This window comes from Manis pentadactyla, chromosome 7 (genome assembly GCF_030020395.1).
Source record: "Manis pentadactyla isolate mManPen7 chromosome 7, mManPen7.hap1, whole genome shotgun sequence".
NCBI lineage: Eukaryota > Metazoa > Chordata > Mammalia > Pholidota > Manidae > Manis > Manis pentadactyla.
In genome coordinates, this window is record NC_080025.1 from 71,358,569 (window position 1) to 71,376,865 (window position 18,297).

General features: G+C 34.0%; 2 protein-coding genes across 6 annotated transcripts in view; one reads left to right on the forward strand and one right to left on the reverse strand.

The window, feature by feature from the left end:
• Positions 1-18,256, reverse strand: part of ABCB1 (ATP binding cassette subfamily B member 1) — a 223,087-nt gene extending 204,831 nt beyond the window's left edge. The window contains exon 1 of the mRNA XM_057504470.1: positions 18,158-18,256. The gene's annotated coding sequence lies outside the window, so the exon portion shown is untranslated. The remainder of the gene's footprint in view (positions 1-18,157) is intronic.
• The window catches only part of RUNDC3B (RUN domain containing 3B), a 158,341-nt gene that overhangs the window by 49,233 nt on the left and 90,811 nt on the right, over positions 1-18,297 (forward strand). For all 5 annotated transcript variants that reach the window (XM_036911846.2, XM_036911848.2, XM_036911847.2 and 2 more), the window contains one exon: positions 16,105-16,190. In XM_036911846.2, the coding sequence (XP_036767741.2) occupies positions 16,105-16,190 (86 nt within the window). The remainder of the gene's footprint in view (positions 1-16,104; positions 16,191-18,297) is intronic.

The window sequence follows — 18,297 nt, forward strand, 5'->3', positions numbered from 1 at the left end:
ATAAAATATTTTTTTCTTTGTTGAGGTTAAGTACTTGACTAAATTTAACATCTTCCCAAGGCTTGTTTCCATTTTTTTAATAACTACATGTAGTTATTTTAGAATGCCCTTGTTTTCACTGTTGCCTTATGAATAGCAGGAATGTATGAAACCAGTCACTATGAATTTCCTTTTTGAGAAGCACAGTAAAATATTTCCTGTCTATGAAGTTTCTACATTTCTTGAATTGTCTAAATCAGTGGCTCTCAGTGTCTTATAAAATCCTGAGAATCCTTAATATCAAAACTATTTTCATATAATACCAAGATGTTATTTTCCATTTGTACTTTTGAGTGCCAATCTTTTTAATAACCTGAGTGATAAAATTGGAAGTACGCATAAAGCATTTCTGCAGCATATTGAAATAGTGTCTCAAGGAAAAGTACTCATACAGTTAGTTATAAGCTGAATTAGGCACTATCATACTTTTGTAATACTATTTTGAATTAGAAAAACATACATAGTTTTTTAGACTTACTCATTTGGTAGATATTTCTTGGATAAAAATGAAGTGAGCTTGTCATTTCAAGGAAAACAGATGACAGTATTTGCTGACAATGGTAACATTAAAAATTAGAATTTTGGCAAACTTATATTCACTATCCTAAGCTTAATAGCTTCCCATCACTTACAGACTTTTCTGGTAACATTAATGTTGCTATTAACAAATGTATCTTTTAATTGTTTAATGAAATGTGTCAATATTTGGTAGACCTTCTTAACTCATATTTTCCAAGTGACCAGTGCATGGAATTATAAAATCATGTGCGGGTAAAAGATCCATTCCAAGTACAAGACAGATTAGTGGATTTAATGTAATACAGTATGAAAAGTTCATTGATATGTTTATAGATTCCATGTTGCATCTAACTGTTAAGAGATGATCACTTACTGGTTTTGATGTAGAATCTAAGGAGGATATTCACAATTATCTGAGAGGCCATTAAAAAATTCCTTTTTCTAACTATATATCTTTTTGAAGCTAGATTTTCTTCAGGTGCTTCAATCAAAGCAATACATTATAAACACTTAATGAAGAAATAGATATCTAGTTCTCCTTTATTAAGCCATATATGAAAGAGATTTGAAAAAATGTAGAACAAAGCCACTTTTCTTACTTATATTTTTGTTTAGGAAAAGATAGTTATTTTATTAAAATATTTATGTTAACATAAAACTGTTTTTTTTTAATTACCTATATTTTAAAACTTTCTGATTTCGATTTGTAAGAAAGTGAATATTGATAGATATAACTATATAAAAGCTCTTTGAGTCCTCAATAATTTTTTAAAATTATGGTATCATTGATGTACACTCTTATGAAGGTTTCACATGAAAAACATTGTGGTTACTACATTCACCCATGTTATCAGGTTCCCCCATACCCCATTGAAGTCACTGTCCCTTGTGTAGTAAAATACCACAGAGTCACTACTTGTCTTCTCTGTGCTACATTGTCTTCCCGGTGACCCCATACACACCATGTGTACTAATCATAATACCCCTCAATCCCCTTCTCCCTCCCTCTCCACTGGCCCTCCCACACCCCTCCACTTTAGTAACTGCTAGTCCCTTCTTGGAGTCTGTGAGTCTGCTGCTGTTTTGCTACTTCGATTTTGCTTTGTTGTTTTACTCCACAAATGAGGAAAATCATTTGGTGCTTGTCTTTCTCTGCCTGGCTTATTTCACTGAGCATAATACCTTCCAGCTCCATCCATGTTGTTGCAAATGGTAGGATTTGTTTTCTTCTTACGTTTGAATAGTATTCCATTGTGTATATGTACCACCCCTTCTTTATCCATTCATCTACTAATGGACCCTTATGTTGCTTCCATATCTTGGCTGTTGTAAATAGTGCTGCAGTAAACATAGGGATGCATATGTCTTTTTGAATCTGGGAACTTGTTTTCTTTGGGTAAATTCCTAGGAGTGGAATTCCCAAGTCAAATGGTGTTTCTATTTTTAGGTTTTTTGAGGAACCGTCATATTGCTTTCCACAATGATTGAAGTAACTTACATTCCCACCAGCAGTGTAGGAAGGTTCCCCTGGAGTTCTCAATAATTTTTAAGATTATTAAAAAGTCTGAGCTGCTGTTATAAGGAATATCAGCTTGAATTTAGGAGTTTTATTTATTTATTTTTTGGATTGTTATAGTAACTTCCCTTACTCTTTTTGACACTTAAGAGTTGCAGAATGAAGAATAGGTAGAAAATAAAGATTGAAAACATGTATGCAGTTTTTTAAGATCAAGATATAATTCAATCCATGATTTCACAATTATAAACTTATAAATTACATGTCTGTATAATAATTAAAAATATAAAAATCATCTTTCAAAATTGTTATTCCTAAGTTTATTATTCCTGTATCCATTTTTATATTTAGGGTTTTTTTTTCTTTTGGAAAATTTCTGGCTAGCAAAATTGACAAATATATATTGAAATTAAAGATTTCATAAAATCTGAACTGAACATCAAAGTTTTAAAAACAATATTTGTAATTAAGTTCAGTGACATAATCAGAAACATAAACATTTGAAATTTATTATATGTAATTGTATTTTTAGATAAAGCTGATATCTGTAATTTTTGTCACCTTTTGAAGACTGGAGCTTTGGAATTCTCACTCTAAAGCTGCCGCTCCCTCCTTCACTCCTCCGACCATTCTCCAGCAGAGGGGCTGTCTGAGTGACAGTGAGCTCTCTGCTTCAGTATCTTCTAACTCTTTTAGATTGACTCAGTTTTCTTCTCTGCCTCACATACTTTTTAAGCCAATAAAGGTCTTCATTTTTAAGTCAAATATGAGCTAGATTTTTTTTAATTACATTTTTTTCTCATGGATGTTTAAATCTTGATTTTTATTGTGTATTAACAGCTTTCTTTTTAGTCACAATTATTGTCTTAGTCCTTTGGCCTACATTTTCTCAAAACTACTGAATTTTTAAATTTACTTTCAAATTCATTGGCTACAGTCTTTAAAAATGTACAGTTTGAATTCTCCTTTGCATCTTAGTGAATTTGTATCTTTTTGTCTCATGTTTTCTTTATAGTTTAAGAGTAATTTCTTGGTCTATAGGTTAAGACTAAAAGATTAGCTGTAATTTGAATGAATCAAGTCTGTACGATAGAAACTACCTCCCAAAATAGAAAAGGTAATTGAGAAGTTAACTAACATTATAAATGCAGTATTTGGACTAAAGAAACCCAAACCCTAATGACCCAGGACTAGGCCCTGCACAGCAACATGCTGCCCAGCAGAGTTAATATTTATTCTGTTAAAAAAAAAAAAAAACAGTGTTGAATATCGCAAAATACCAAAGAACAATCATGTTCCAGTCTTACATTTGTATCTTTGTTTTGTCAGGCCTCAAATGGATTCCATGTAGTGAGAAAAAGAGATCTGTGATTTGCCTGGTTATGCTGGGAAAAGTCAGTTAGCGAAGGTGATTACCTCTATCTTTATTACAGTGGGAAGACCAAATACTTAGTCTACTCTGTTAAATCACACCTGCCAAGTGCAGGGTTGCAGGATTAAATATTCAGATGGGAGATTTATTGAGCCTTTGAGCTCCTGCCTGGAGTAACTACTAGCATATGTGGCATTCTCATCGAGCCTTGATACTATGAAAACATAGAATGGAAGCACCAAATTTGCCTCCTAAACAGTGTGCAGTTCAGTACACGTGGGGCCAAAACAGTTAGATCTTCATCTTTTATTTCTATAGAGAAAGCCAGATTCGGTCTGATTACACTTTGAGGTTTATATGGACAACATTTTAAGCAGTGGAAGACAAGATGCACTGTGGAGCAATGACTAATTCAGTATAGAAACATTCTTTAAATTTACTCAAGTTGCTAGAGTCAGGTTTACTTGTGTCCTAGTGCCACTGTTGTAGAAGCTTGCCACCATGGGAGGTCTGATAACCTAGTCACTGTATGCTAAGGTCTATGAAGTGCTAACAGTCCTCTTTCTTTGTTTATTAGTCTGTGACCAATTGTGCCAATTTTTCAGGGCCTAAACATAGCGTAATAATAGAATAGAATATTCAAATTGAAGGTCATGATGTAATCTTTCCATCTCAGGTATATTTGCAGCTAGTCTTTCTACAATGTGCAGGTGTTCTGGGATATGAGATTTCCATACATTGACTGACTTAGGTTTCAGACTAGAATTAGCTCTCTTAGAAAAATACCTTCATCTCAACAGGCACTTACTTCACTCTTTTCTGAACTCACCCATCATCCCCATCTACCATTGGGCTGATTACTTATAATATATGATCTCTGACAGAGAGTTCCCACTGGGTCCTTAGTTACTACTGTTACTGATGTTGCAGGTAATTTTACATGGGATTTTCTTAGTATTCCATCTCATTTCAAGCTCAAGAAATCCTTTTTTGCTTTTTTTTTTTTTTTTTTTGCCTCATAGTATGAGCTCTGTGCTGTTCTTGAGTTCCTCTAACCTGCATATCTTGTGTTTTGGGTTTTTTTTTCTTTTTCTATGTCTTTAAGAATAGTTCTTTTTTTTTTTTGAGTTCTTGTTTTTGGCTAAGTTAGGCTTTCCTAGTTTGTAGTTGCTCACCCTGTACATTCCTTCTGTTACTGAATTTAACATATTAGAACAGTTTGTGAATATACTAGTCACATTAACCATTCATATATCCATGCATCCTTCTAATAAAATTTTATTGAGTACTTATACCATGTCAGAATATAAATGTAGCCCTTAACACATTCTTATGATGTAAATCTCTAATCCTTCCTAAGCTTTCTTGGTTTCATTGTCTTGTTTATTTTTTCCCTTATTTGGAAGCTGGCTTTGTCTGTTCTTTCCCAGAGGCAGTTTAGCCAAATTTTCTACTGAAAGGGGCAGAGGCAGAGAGGGTATTAATCACAGATACCCCAGAGACACCAAACAGTAGAACTTTACAATAAAATGTAGTACTGCAGAGGTGCCTTATGATCATTTTCTATTACTGACTCACAAATCTTACCTCCTCTTTTAACCAATATTTGACATTTCCTATCCCCCGTTCTTTATTGTGATGGGCCCAAACCTGGAAAAACGTCAGAAGGTCTTGGAAGCTTTATAAAGAAACAATTTCCCAGGCAAAAAACAGATATTCTGATTCTGCCCATTTGTTTTACAATCTCACCATTTAAAAAACTAACTTCATATGAATCTTTCTAAAATACTATTTTCCTCATACCATTCCTTTTCTCCACTTTTCACTGGTTCTTCCAATGCCTTTTGGCTATGAGCAAGTTACTTAACTCCTTTTAGTTTTATCAACTTATTGAACAAGTATATATTGAGTACCTACTATATGCCAAAGCTGTTGTAGTACTGGATATAATGACAGTGGTGAAAAAGAAAGCAAAGAGCAAGTATTATGTATATGACATTTTAGTAATATAAGAAACTATATGTATATATACATACTTAATATAATTCCAGAGGCCATGAAAAAAATGAAACTGGTTAAGAGGTTAAAAAGTGTTAGTAGTCATGGAAGAGGGCACACTCTCAGATAGAGTAGTTAGAGAAGGCTTCTCTGAGGGGATAACATTTGAGCCAGGATGTGAATTATGGGAAGAAATGTGCTGTGCAGATACTGAGCAGAGAAATCAAGGTGTAGAATATAAGATATGGTCATGATTAAGAGTTTAGATATCATTCTCAATTGGGGAGTTATTTGAGGGTTTCTTTTTTACTTTTAATATATTTTTTAAGCAATACAGTACTGTAGTCTGATACACATCTGAAAAAAAATCAACTGGGTACAGTATGGAGAATGCATAGAAGGGAAGAGTGAGAGCAGAGAGTCAAGTTAGGTGTAATTGGAGTCTAAAAGAGATTATCCTGGAGGTGAGAGATAAATCAGTTTCTGCTTAGCTTGTAACAAACCATAAAGGTTGGTTAAAGTACACAAAGCAACAAAATTAAGACATAGAGAACAACCAAGGCATGAGAACTTGAGTGGCCATAATACTGGAAAGAAGGATAGTACACACAGCGAGCCCTACATTCATCTTGGTTTTTAGCCTGGGCATATTTTTCTGTTCCCATCACAGGTATAGACACTAAGTACAGAGTATACTCAGTGTCAGGGATAGTTGTTTTAGTTTCCTTGGGCTAAAGAAAAGAAGTTGGAGCTTGGGCCTGCCAGTGAAACTGGGACTTAATTGAGAGGCGAGAACCATTGACAAATGTACCTGAAATTATACATGCAGTTTTCCTGTGAGGGAAGGTATCTGAGAAGGTAGGAGGGTAAAAAAAGCTAATGAAAGATTTCAGTCTTCTGGTGAAAAAGATGGCAGAGTAGGAAGGTAAGATGGGAAACTCCTCCCATGTACACATCAAGAAAACAGCTATAGCAAAAACAACTAACCCCAAAAATGACCTGAAGACTGCAGACCAGACCATCTACACCTGGTGAAGAAGAGAAGGTAACATAGGCAAACTGGCAGAGGTGCACTTGATCAAGACCCAAGCCTTTTCCCATCCCACTCTACAAATGGGAGGGAGAGGAACAGAGCAGGGAAGGGATAAGCACTCAGAAACTCTGCACACCTGGCCCTGGAAACAGAAGTCCATACTGCATTGGGCTTTGATCACTGATAGGGGCTGGACACCAAGGAGAGTTAGAGCACTCTGGGAGGCTGAGACTCCTGCTTGTGGAGGACAGGCACACTACATCAGTCCTGCTGAGATCCAACACAAAGGTGGCAGTTTGAAAGATATACCAGCAGCAGAAAGGGTGCCAGAGGGGCTAGGTTGGATGGAGCTCCCTCCACAGGAGAAAGGGCAGGTGAATGACACTTCCCAAGCCCTCCCTCAGCCCAGGCCAGGCACTCCATCCCCATGACTGTTGTCTCAGCCCTGAGGAGCTTCTCTGCATACCCACCAGCCTGCCCACCCAGCCCACTCAGCCCAGCAGAGGAGACAATCAGTCTTTGCTGCCTGGGAGGCACAGGGAGACTTTGATACCTGGCAGGTGGAGAGAAGCATTCCAGCTTTCCCAGCCCTCTCAGCCCAGCTGGGAGAGTGGCCGTGGGGACCAGCTCCAAATGCCACTTTCTCTTCTCTGGAGGTCCAGCCCTGCTCTACTGTACACCTGCCCTGCTATCCCACCCACCCAGCAACTCCACCATCACTATTGTTGCAGGCAGGCAGAGGGTGGCCCTACCTACAGTGATCCCAGCAGAGGCACCTCTGCAGGGCTCACAAAGGGCCTCTGCTGATAGAGATTAGCCACGGCTAGCTGACAGACAGAAAGGTGGCCCTCCCACAGCCCCCCAACAGCAACTATGGCTACCACAAAGGAGAATCAGGCACAAGTGAGGAAAGAGCCTTGAGTTTCTGGGCACCACACAGTGCCTTCTTCATAAAATCATTACTCTTAAGTCCAGGAGCATAGAGGCTCTATCAAATAGAAAGGAAGAAACATAGCAACCCAGACAAAATGAGGAGGCAGAGGAATATGTTTCAAAAAAGAACAGGATAAGATGACGAAAGAGTGCTAAATGAAATGGAGATCACCAATCTTCTTGATAAAGATTTCAAAATAACACTCATAAATCTCACTGATCTGCAGAAAGTTATCAATGATCTCAGGGAGGATTTCAACAAAGAGATAGAAGATTTGAAGAAGAGCTTCCCTGAACTGAAGAATAAATTATCTGAAATGATAAATATGATGGAGAGAATGAATTATAGATTACTGCAGGTAGAGGAGACAATCAGTGAGATGAAAATTAGAGAATAGGAGAACAGCAAAGCTGAGGAACAGAGAGAGGAAAGAATCTCTAGAATCAAGAGGAGGATACAAGCTTATGTGACAACTCCAAATGAAATAATATTCTCATAATAGGGGTATCAGAAGGAGAAGAGAAAGAAATAGAAAGTATCTTTGAAGAAATAATTGCTGAAAAATTCCCAGTCTGGGGAAGGAAATAGACAATCAGGCCCATACAAAAGGAACCCCAGGAAGACAACACCAAAACATGTAATAATTAAAATGACAAAGATTGAGGATAAGAAGAGGGTACTGAAGGCAGCTAGAGAGAGGCAAAAAATTACTTATAAGGGCAACCCCAAAGGTTATCAGCAGATTTCTCAGCAGAAACTTTACAGGCCAGAAGGGAGTGGCATGAAATAGTTAATGTATTTAGACAGAAGGACCTTCAACCAAGAATCCTTTACCCAAAAAGGTTATCATTCAGAATTGAAGGAGAGGTCCAAACTTTTCCAGTTAAATGAAAGTTAAAAGAATTCACCAGCACTAAACCAGACTAACAGGAAATGTTAAAGGGACTTCTGTAGATAGAAATGTTCTTAAGCCTAAATATTTTCCATCAGTGAAAATAAACCCACAGTAAAGTAGTAGACCAATTACTTACTAAGCAAGTATGAGGTTAAAAAAAAAAAGAAATCAACTATACACAAAGTCAGTCAAGGGATACACAAAAAATGAAGATTATGACATCTAATACCTAAAGTGTGGAGGAGAAAGAAGATGAAAAGAGAAGTACTTTTAGACTGTTTTTGAAATAGAGTGACCAAATATAAGCTGTTACATATTTAGGACACTATGTATGAACCTCATGGTAAAGTCTATAAATAGATAGAAGAGATACAAGTAGATACAAGCCTAAAGCCTATAAAATAGATACAAAAAATTAATAAAAAGGAAATCCAATCACAACCCTAAAGAAAACCATCAGATAACAAGAGAAAAGTATAAGAGAGGGAGAAAGGATCAGAGAGAGACTACAAAAACAACCAGAAAACAATGGCAATAAGTACATACCTGAGTCAGTAACTACCTTAAATGTAAATAGACTGAATGCACCAATCAAAAGACAGGATGGCAGATGAATAAAGAAACAAGTCCCATCCGTGTGCTGCCTACAAGAGACTGTCATTTCAGAACTAAAGACATACATAGAGTGAAAGTAAAGGGATGGAAAAAGATATTTCATGCAAATAATAGGAAGAAAAAAATCAGGAGTAGCAGTACTTGTATTGACAAAATGGATTTTAAAACAAAGTAATGAGACAAAAAAGGACATTACATAATGATAGTCCAACAAGAGGATATAAAAATTATAAATATCTATGCACACAATATAGCAGCACCTAAATATGTAAAACAAATACTGATTAAGTGGAGAAATAGCAACTTAATCATATTAGGGGACTTTAACACAGCACTTACATGGACAGGTCAAACAGAAAGAAAATAAAGAATTTGACGCACAATGAACAACACACTAGATCAGACAAACAGACTTAACAGACATCTACAGAACATTCTACCAAAAGCAGCAGGATAAAAAAGACTGAAATTGTATCAAGCAAACTAGAAATAAATCACATAAAGAAAACAAAACCCCCCACAAACACATGAAGGCTAAACAACGTGCTTAAATAATCTGTGGCTCAATGAACAAATCAAAACAGAAATCAATCAATAGATGGAGACAAATGAAAACAAAAATACAACAGTTCAAAGTATATGTGCTGCCTCAAAAGGTGTTCTATGAACCAGTACAGAGCAATAAAGGCCTTCCTCAAGAAACAAGAACAATCACAAATAAACAGTCTAAACTCACAACTACAGAAGCTAGAATAAGAACAAATGAAACCCAAAGTTAGTAGAAGGAGGGATGTAATAAAGAACAGAGCAGAAATAAAATAAGAATAAAACAATAGAAAAAATCAGTGAAACCAACAACTGGTTCTTTGGGAAGATAAACAAAATAGACAAACCCTTAGCCAGACTTATCAAGGAAAAAAGTGTTCAGAATAAGCAAAATCAGAAATGAAAAAGAAATAGTCACAACTGACACCACAGAAATACAAAGAATTATTAGAGAATTCTATGAGAAATTATATGCCGATAAATTGGACAACCTAGAAGAAATGGAAAAATTCCTAGAAAAGAGCAACCTTCCAATACTGACCCAGGAAGAAGTGGGAAATCTAAACAGTCAGTTACCAGCAATGAAGTTGAATTGGTAGTCAAACAATTCCAGTAAACAAAATTCCAGGACCAGATGGCTTCACAATTGAATTCTACTGAACATTTAAAGAAGAGCTAATACCCATCCTTTGTAGAGTATTCCAAAAAGTACATATCCCTGATAAACATAGATGCAAAAGTCCTCAACAAAATATTAGCAAGTCGAATTAAAAAATACATTAAAAGAATTATCCATCATGGCCAAGTGGGACTTATTCCAAGTTTGTAAGGATGTTATGGTATCTGTAAATCAATCAGTGTGATATACCACTGAAGAAAAGGATGAAAACCATATGATAATGTCAGTAGTGCTGAAAAAGCATTTGACAAAATTGAACATCTCTTCATGACAAAGACTCTCAACAAAATGGGTACAGAGGGAATGTATCTCAACATAATAAAGGCCATATACAACAAACCCATAGCTAACATCATCCTCAATGGCGAAAAGCTACAAACTTTTCCTACAAGATCAGGAACAAGACAAGGATGTCCACTCTCACTACTTTTATTCAACATAGTACTGGAGGTGCTAGCCATGGAATTCAGACAGGGTGAAGAGCTAAAAGACATCCAGATTGGTAAGGAAGAGGCAAAACTATTACTATTTGCAGATGACATGATGCTTTATATAGAAAACCCTAAAGACTCCACCAAAAAACTATTAGAACTAATAATGAAATTTAGCAAAGTTGGAGGGTACAAAATTAATACACAGAAATCTGTTGCATTCCTATATACTAACAATGAACTAATGGAAAGAGAGGTCAGGAAAACAACTCCATTTACAATTGCATCAAAAAGAATAAGATACCTAGGAATAAATATAACCAAGGAGGTGAAAGACCTATACTCTGAAAACTATAAGACACTCATGAGAGAAATAGAAGACACAAATAAATGAAAAGCTATACCATGCTCATACATAGTAAGAATTAATATTGTCAAAATGGCCATCCTGCAAAGCAATTTATCATTTCAATGCAATCCCTATCAAAATACCAAGGGCATTTTTCAGTGAACTAGAGCAAATAATCCTAAAATTTGTATGGAACCACAAAAGATCCTGAATAGCCAAAGCAGTCCTGAGAAAGAAGAACAAAGCTGGGGTTATTATGCTCCCTGGCTTCAAGCTATACTACAAAGCTACAATAATCAGTACAGTATGGTGCTGGCACAAGAACAGACCCATAGGTCAATGGAGTAGAATAGCCCAGATATAAACCAGTGCATCTATGGTCAATTAATATACGATAATGGAGCCATGAATATGCAATGGGGAAAAGACAGTTTCTTTAGTAACTGGTTTTGGGAAACCTAGACAGCTACATGTAAGAGAATGAAAATGGATTACTATAACTACATACACAAAAGTAAACTAAAAATGGATTAATAGACCTAAATGTAAAAACCTTAAAACTCTTAGAAGAAAACAGGCAAAAATCTCTTGAACATAAACATGAGAAACTTTTTTCTGGACACATCTCCTCAGGCAAGAGAAACAAAGTTAAAAATGAATAAGTGGGACTACATCAAACTAAAAGCTTCTGTGCACAAAAGGACACCATCCAACAGAACAAAAAGGCATCCTACAGTACAGGAGAATATTTTTGCAAATGGTATGTCTGGTAACGGGCTAATATCTGAAATATGTAAATAATTCATAAAACTCAATACCAAAAAAACAACCCAATTTAAAAATGGGCAGAGGACCTGAATAGACATTTTTTGCAAAGAAGACATACAGTTGCCCAACAGGCAATAGAAAAGGTGCTTCACATCACTAATTATCAGGGAAATGTATATTAAAATCACAATGAGATATCACTTCCTACCAGTCAGAATGGCTACTATCCAAATGACTGGAACTAGTGTTGGATGAGGATGTTGAGAAAAAGTAACACCCCCTACACTGTTGATGGGAATGTAAATTGGTCCAACCTCTGGAAAGCAGTATGGAGATTCACCAAAAAACTGAAAATAGAAATACTATTTGACCCAGCAATTCCATTTCTAGGAATTTACTGAAAGAAAACAAAATCCCTGATTCGAAACATATATGTAGTCCTGTATTTATTGCCTCATTATTTACATTAGCCAAGATATGGAATCAACCAAAATGTCCATCAATAGATGAGTGGATAAAGATGTGTTACATATACACAATGGAATATTAATACAACATAGAAAAAAATTCTGCCATTTCCAACAACATGCATGGACCTAGAGGGTATTGTGGTAAGTGAAATAAGCCAGGCAGAAAAAAGAAATGTCATATGATTTCACTTATTTTTGGAATCTAAAAACAAAAAGCAAAATGAATGAAATAGCTGTAGACTCAGACACACTGAGAAGTAACTAGTGGTTATCATGGGGGAGGGCGAGAGGGATGAAAGGGCACAAAAATTCTCAATCATAATATAAGTTGGTCACAGGCATAGTAATACAGCATGGAGAATATAGCCAATCGTTCTGTAACACCTTTCTATGTTGATAGATAGTAACTGCACTAGTGTGAGTAAGGATTTAATAATGTGAACAACTGGTGACCTACTGTGTTGTATACTTGAAACTAATATAAGATTGTTTATCAAGTATACTACAATAAAAAATATTTCACACTCTAGTTCTGGAGAAACAGAGATTAGAGTTCAAGGTCAAATAAGTCGGAGGAGCTCTGTAAACACTCCGGGGTTTTATTTGAGACCTCAGAAAGACTATATCTTGAGAGTAAGGGAATTCAGATGAAGATCAGTCCAAAAAGGCCATTAGGTGTTGCCCTTAGGTGGTGCAAGGTAGTTTTCAAGTATACTGCCTGCCTTCTAAAAGGAAAATAAAGGTACTCTAGAGAAAGGTAGTATTAAAGCTGCTTCAAATTTTCATATATAATGTGCAATATTTAATCAGAAATCAGGCATAGCAGGAGACAAAAATCAAATGGTCAAAACTAAGAAATATTAAAAAGATAATTGAAATAGACCAGTGGGAAATCCAGATAATGGACTTTTAAGTAATTTTAATAGGTTTAAGAAATATAAAGATTAATAATACTAGAAAAGTGGAATATATAAGAAGTCAAAATAGAAAATTATAGAATATTCATTCTTACCAAACAGAAAGCTTATACAAAATTTGCTAAGTTACAATACATTTCAATGAATTTCAGATTGAAATCATATAGTTTGTTATCTAACAGTAGAATTAAGCTAGTATCAATATCTAAAAGATAACTAGAAAAAGATTATATTAATTGGAACCAAGAAGGACATCTAAATCACTCATGGATGACAGAAGAAATTACAATTGAAATTGAAAAATATTTGGAAAATAATGATAATGAAAATAAAACAAAAATTTGTTCTTAGAGGAAAATAGGCAAGGTGTAACAATAGTCTTGTGTATTGAAAGAAAAAGAGTAAAGGCTGAAAATGAGTTATGAGGACTTTCATCTCAAGAAGCTATAAAAACTTGATAATATAGGTGAATGTAGTAACTACAATGTTGCTCATGTGAAACCTTCACAAGATTGTATATCAATGACACCTTAATAAAAATAAATAAATGAATAGCTGTAAAAAAAATCCATAGTAGAAGAAATCACGAAGTACAATTAAACTGAAACAAATGTACACCAGAACAAAAATCAGCAAAGCCAAAAAAATTGGAAGTTGGTGTTTTTAAAAAGTAATTAAATTGATAAGCTTCTAGCAAGACTATTCAAGAAGAAATAGAGATTATAAATTACCAATATGAGGGATGAAGAAAAGGCCAACCCCATAGTTGTTACAGACATTAAAAGTCCTAAAAGAAGATATTATGAGTAATTTTACACCTTTGAAAATTTAGATGAAATGGACAAATTCTTCAAAAAATACCACAAAACTAACACAGAAAGGAAAAAACAATATTCTGTTATCTGCTAAAGAAATTAAATCCATAATTAAAAACCTCCCCCTTCCAGACCATTTTTTCAATTGACTTGTCTTTTATAAGAATTCTTTGTATTTTCTGAACATATTTTGTCAGATACATATAATGCAGATACTTTTGCCCACTCTGTGATTTGTCTTTTCAACTCTCTTGATTTGCAATTTATTGCAATTTAGCACCTGAAGCAGGAGGGAAGCTATAGAGTATGGGCGTTAATTCAATTAGGTTGGTCGATTTGGTGGTGAGTTTCCTGTCTTCTAGTTTTGTCTATGCTTTGTTTGCTCATATAAGTAAAGTAGGGATAGTATTGTAACCTAATGCACAATTCTTGGAGATTAAATATTTTAATGTATATCAGTTCTTAAAACAGCCAAGCATATATTACATTCTTGAGTACTACTTTATTTTTTTTCAAAAACTTTCAGGGGCAAACAAATAAATGAATGTTTCTGTCTCTGAAAAACTAAAAACCTTCCATAGTTCACCATTATCTAACTGATAAAATCTAAAATCTTAAAAGTAGTTTTTGGCTTTCTGATTTCATGGCCCCAATAATTTTTATAAGTCTTTTTATCTTCTATTCTAGTAAAAGTTCTTTTGTTGAAAGCAAAAAAACGTAAAATTAACACTATTTATTAACACAGTATAACAGAGAATTCTGTAAACATCCAAGGACAGAAAATTAGGTGCAGCCCAGTTTTGTATGAATTAAAATTAATAAATCAGGAAGCAGGACTTTCCCCACATTTCTTATCTCGCAATAGCACAGTCTCCTCTGTCTTTCTCTGGAGGACAACTTACCCTGCTTCTGTTTTGGTGAAACTGAAGCCTTTTGATTCAAGCCACCACTACGAGTCTGTGTATTTTAGATGAAATTTAAAGAGAGTATCTTGAGACTGCTCGCCAATGGCTTGCCTCTTCCTCAGTTCCAATCTGCCACATCTAATTGTAGGTCCCCTTAGGCTTACTCAGCAGGAACAAAGGATTGAACACTGAGCAAACTAAAAGGGTTTGACCTTGGCCAAACCCATCAACATAACCATAGTCTGTCATTACTTTATTTCCAACAACACTGCTGCTCTAGACTGGCAAGTTTTACCAATGACTAGACTGACTCCTTTTTGATCCTTCCTATCCAAGAGTTTATGTTAACTAACCACAGTTAATTTCTAAATTTTTTTTTTCTCCATAAGAGTGCTTGACCATCATATATATTGATTAGTGTCACCTTTATTCTCAACTGTCATTGTAGTTTTTGATTTTCTCTATGGTCAGTCTTCATGGATTTTCTGGGGATTAGTGAATGGGTTGAGTTAGAATGAAAATAGACTATTACAAATATGATCCCTTCTATTCTTTGATTTTTAATCAGAGTCCTGAGGAAATGCTTTAGATTATAAAAAAATTAACTGGTTAGTCCCAACTATTGAATCATGTTACTCCTTTTCAAAAATAAAATTAAGTTACATTTGGTCAGAATTATTTGTTTTGGTGATTTTGTGCTAGAATATGCTTCTGGGGTTTTGTTGTTTGTCTTTTCTGATATATATATATATTTGTTAATAGTTAGCTCTGGGGATCACCAAATTTAATGTCATGATTTTGGTGCATGATATATAATGAAATTTGGTTCTTTATTAGTTGTCTAAAACCGCCCTTTGAAATAATAGGCGGGAAATTTTCTTAAACAAGTGATAAAGAATTATTATTTGTATTAACTAGAATGGACTCCTCCAAAATGTTTTATAAGGGGACTCATTTTAATTAGCATGTTATTTTGGTCATTGAAATAGCGAGTTATGTCTTCTGATTACATTATGTGATTCAAAAGAAGTGTCTAACCCAAGTAACTCAGTACTAATGGTTCTGTCCTTTCATCGGATAGAAAATTAATATGACATTCTGTGTTCCCTTCAGAGAAACAAAATATATACCATATATATATATAAACAAAATTTACCTTTTTTATCTACTTATTTTTCTTAGTCTTTATCAAATGTACATTTTGAATGGGCTCTTTATATATTAAATGCTAATGTTCTTGATGATACAGTGGGAAAAATATTAACTTCGAATTTTTTTTATGTTTGTTTCTTCTTCCTTTTAGGGTAGAGCCTGGATCAGAGTAGCACTGATGGAAAAACATTTATCTGAATACATCTCTACAGCTCTGAGAGACTTCAAAACAACCAGGTTTAAATGTCCTTTTAATTTTTTCAAATATATATTTTGAAAAGTCACCTAAAGACTTAGCAATTAGAATGAAGACTCATTTGTTTCTAAAGTAATCAACTATTTTATTTCCTCCTTGTCATAGTGCTCAGATAAATCCAGTGTCTTCTTAGGAAAATGCAGTTTGTCAACTAAACATATACATCTACCTTGGTTTAACTTTTCATGCTTCACATTATGCCTGACATATCATTTTTCTGAATCGGTTCTGTTTTTCACTCTTGTTAATTCTTGAAGTTTCATTCTGTCTATGACATTTCCCAGATCAATTTGAAGAAAAATATCTATGAAATTCCTATGCATTCTTTCTCTTTCCACATTACATTTATTTATATATCTTTGCTTATAAAGAATATAAATGAATCATTTACTTCTTTAATTCAAATATATAATTAATGATTGCTTAATTGTATTTTGAGGCTGTTCTGTACCAATGTTGTTTTTCTTGTGTACATTTAAGAGATGATACACTACCATGTGAAAATTAGGGCTATTAATTTTTCATGATAGAAAAAATTCATATTAAGAGAGCAGGCATTCCTATTTAGCTCTAATCTACTAATCTATACTTATAGCATTTGTTAAAGAAACTACTTTTTTTCCATTTCAAAAGTATTTGTAAATGAAAATATTCAATAATTTCAATACCTTAGATGTGTACTATTCAATACAGTAGTCACTAACCACATGCCACTATGTAAATTAAAGTTAATTAAGATTAAATAAAATTACTAGTTCAGTTTTTCAGTTGCTGTATCATATTTCAGGTGTTTAATAGCTATGTATGGCTAATGGTCTAGTAAACTGGACAGCACAGATATAGAACATTGCTTCATCATAGAATGTTTTATTAGACTATGCTTCTTTAGACACTTCTAAATTTCCAGACTTATTTCTGTCTTATCAGTCATGTATCTGTAATTGTCATGATTATAAATTCATCCAGGATAGAAAGACTTTTAACTTTTAAAGAAGTGTTTGTATAAAGTAAATCTAATATATACTTACTAAATTCTTTTAAAGTAATGTGATTCTTTTATAATATTTCCAAAGATTCACACTAAGATGATGATAAACTTTAGACATTGGAAATGAATCTTATGAAATAAAACACTTGTTTCTTTATCATCACTAATAAATAGGTTTAATTATGAAAGATACTAAATATTGAGGATAATACCAAGGCTTTGAAAATAAAAAATAGTACCAGTCTTATAGCTCAAACCTAAATATCCTAAATTAATGAACTCAAAATCAAATTTACATTAGAATGATCTATACAGTAACAAGATTGCATTAAAGATATGATACTCTTTTCTAAATAGAAATTAAAGTAATAATCTAAATGTCAGTCTTGTTTCTTGGTTTACATAGTTGGGTGCGGTAGAAATAATTCTTGAATAGGTTATTTTTAGAACGAGAAGTTTAAGTTTTTAAAGGGAAATGCTTTTTGCTTTGTTCTTAGGTGTTAGCCGTCTTATCTGATAAAAAGGAAATGATTCAGCTCTAAAAAAGTCCATCAAGTAAAAATATTCTTGTAACAATATATAAACATAGATTATTTAAACAGAAACAAGGCTTAGTATATGTTTATAAACACATGAATATATAATGTTTATGTATATATACACACACATACAGATAGTGTTTAAATATGAATATAGTGGCTCTGTAATTCCCAAAAAAAGCAGTAAATGACTTATGTCAGAATTCTCATCTTAGAAGTTAACTAAAAAATGCAGTTGCAAGAAGACAAACAAGTTTTTCTTTTTTAACTATGTACACAATGATTTATTTTTAACTGAAATCAAACTAAAGCAATTTCTTAATTCTAAGTCAATTTGATTGCAAACCTCTAGCCAAATGTATTTGGAAGATTAGGTTTGTAAAATAAAAGCAAACTGCTACAAAGAATGGTTGTACCTTACCTTTTGTCTGGATGCTCCCTGATAAAAGAAGTTGTAGAACAATAAGAAATGATCTTTAATCCTTTAGGAGTCTTGAGAGTATCTGAATCAAGTGATTTCTTCTTGTTCCACTCTTCACAAAGAGTAATGACTGTCTTTTA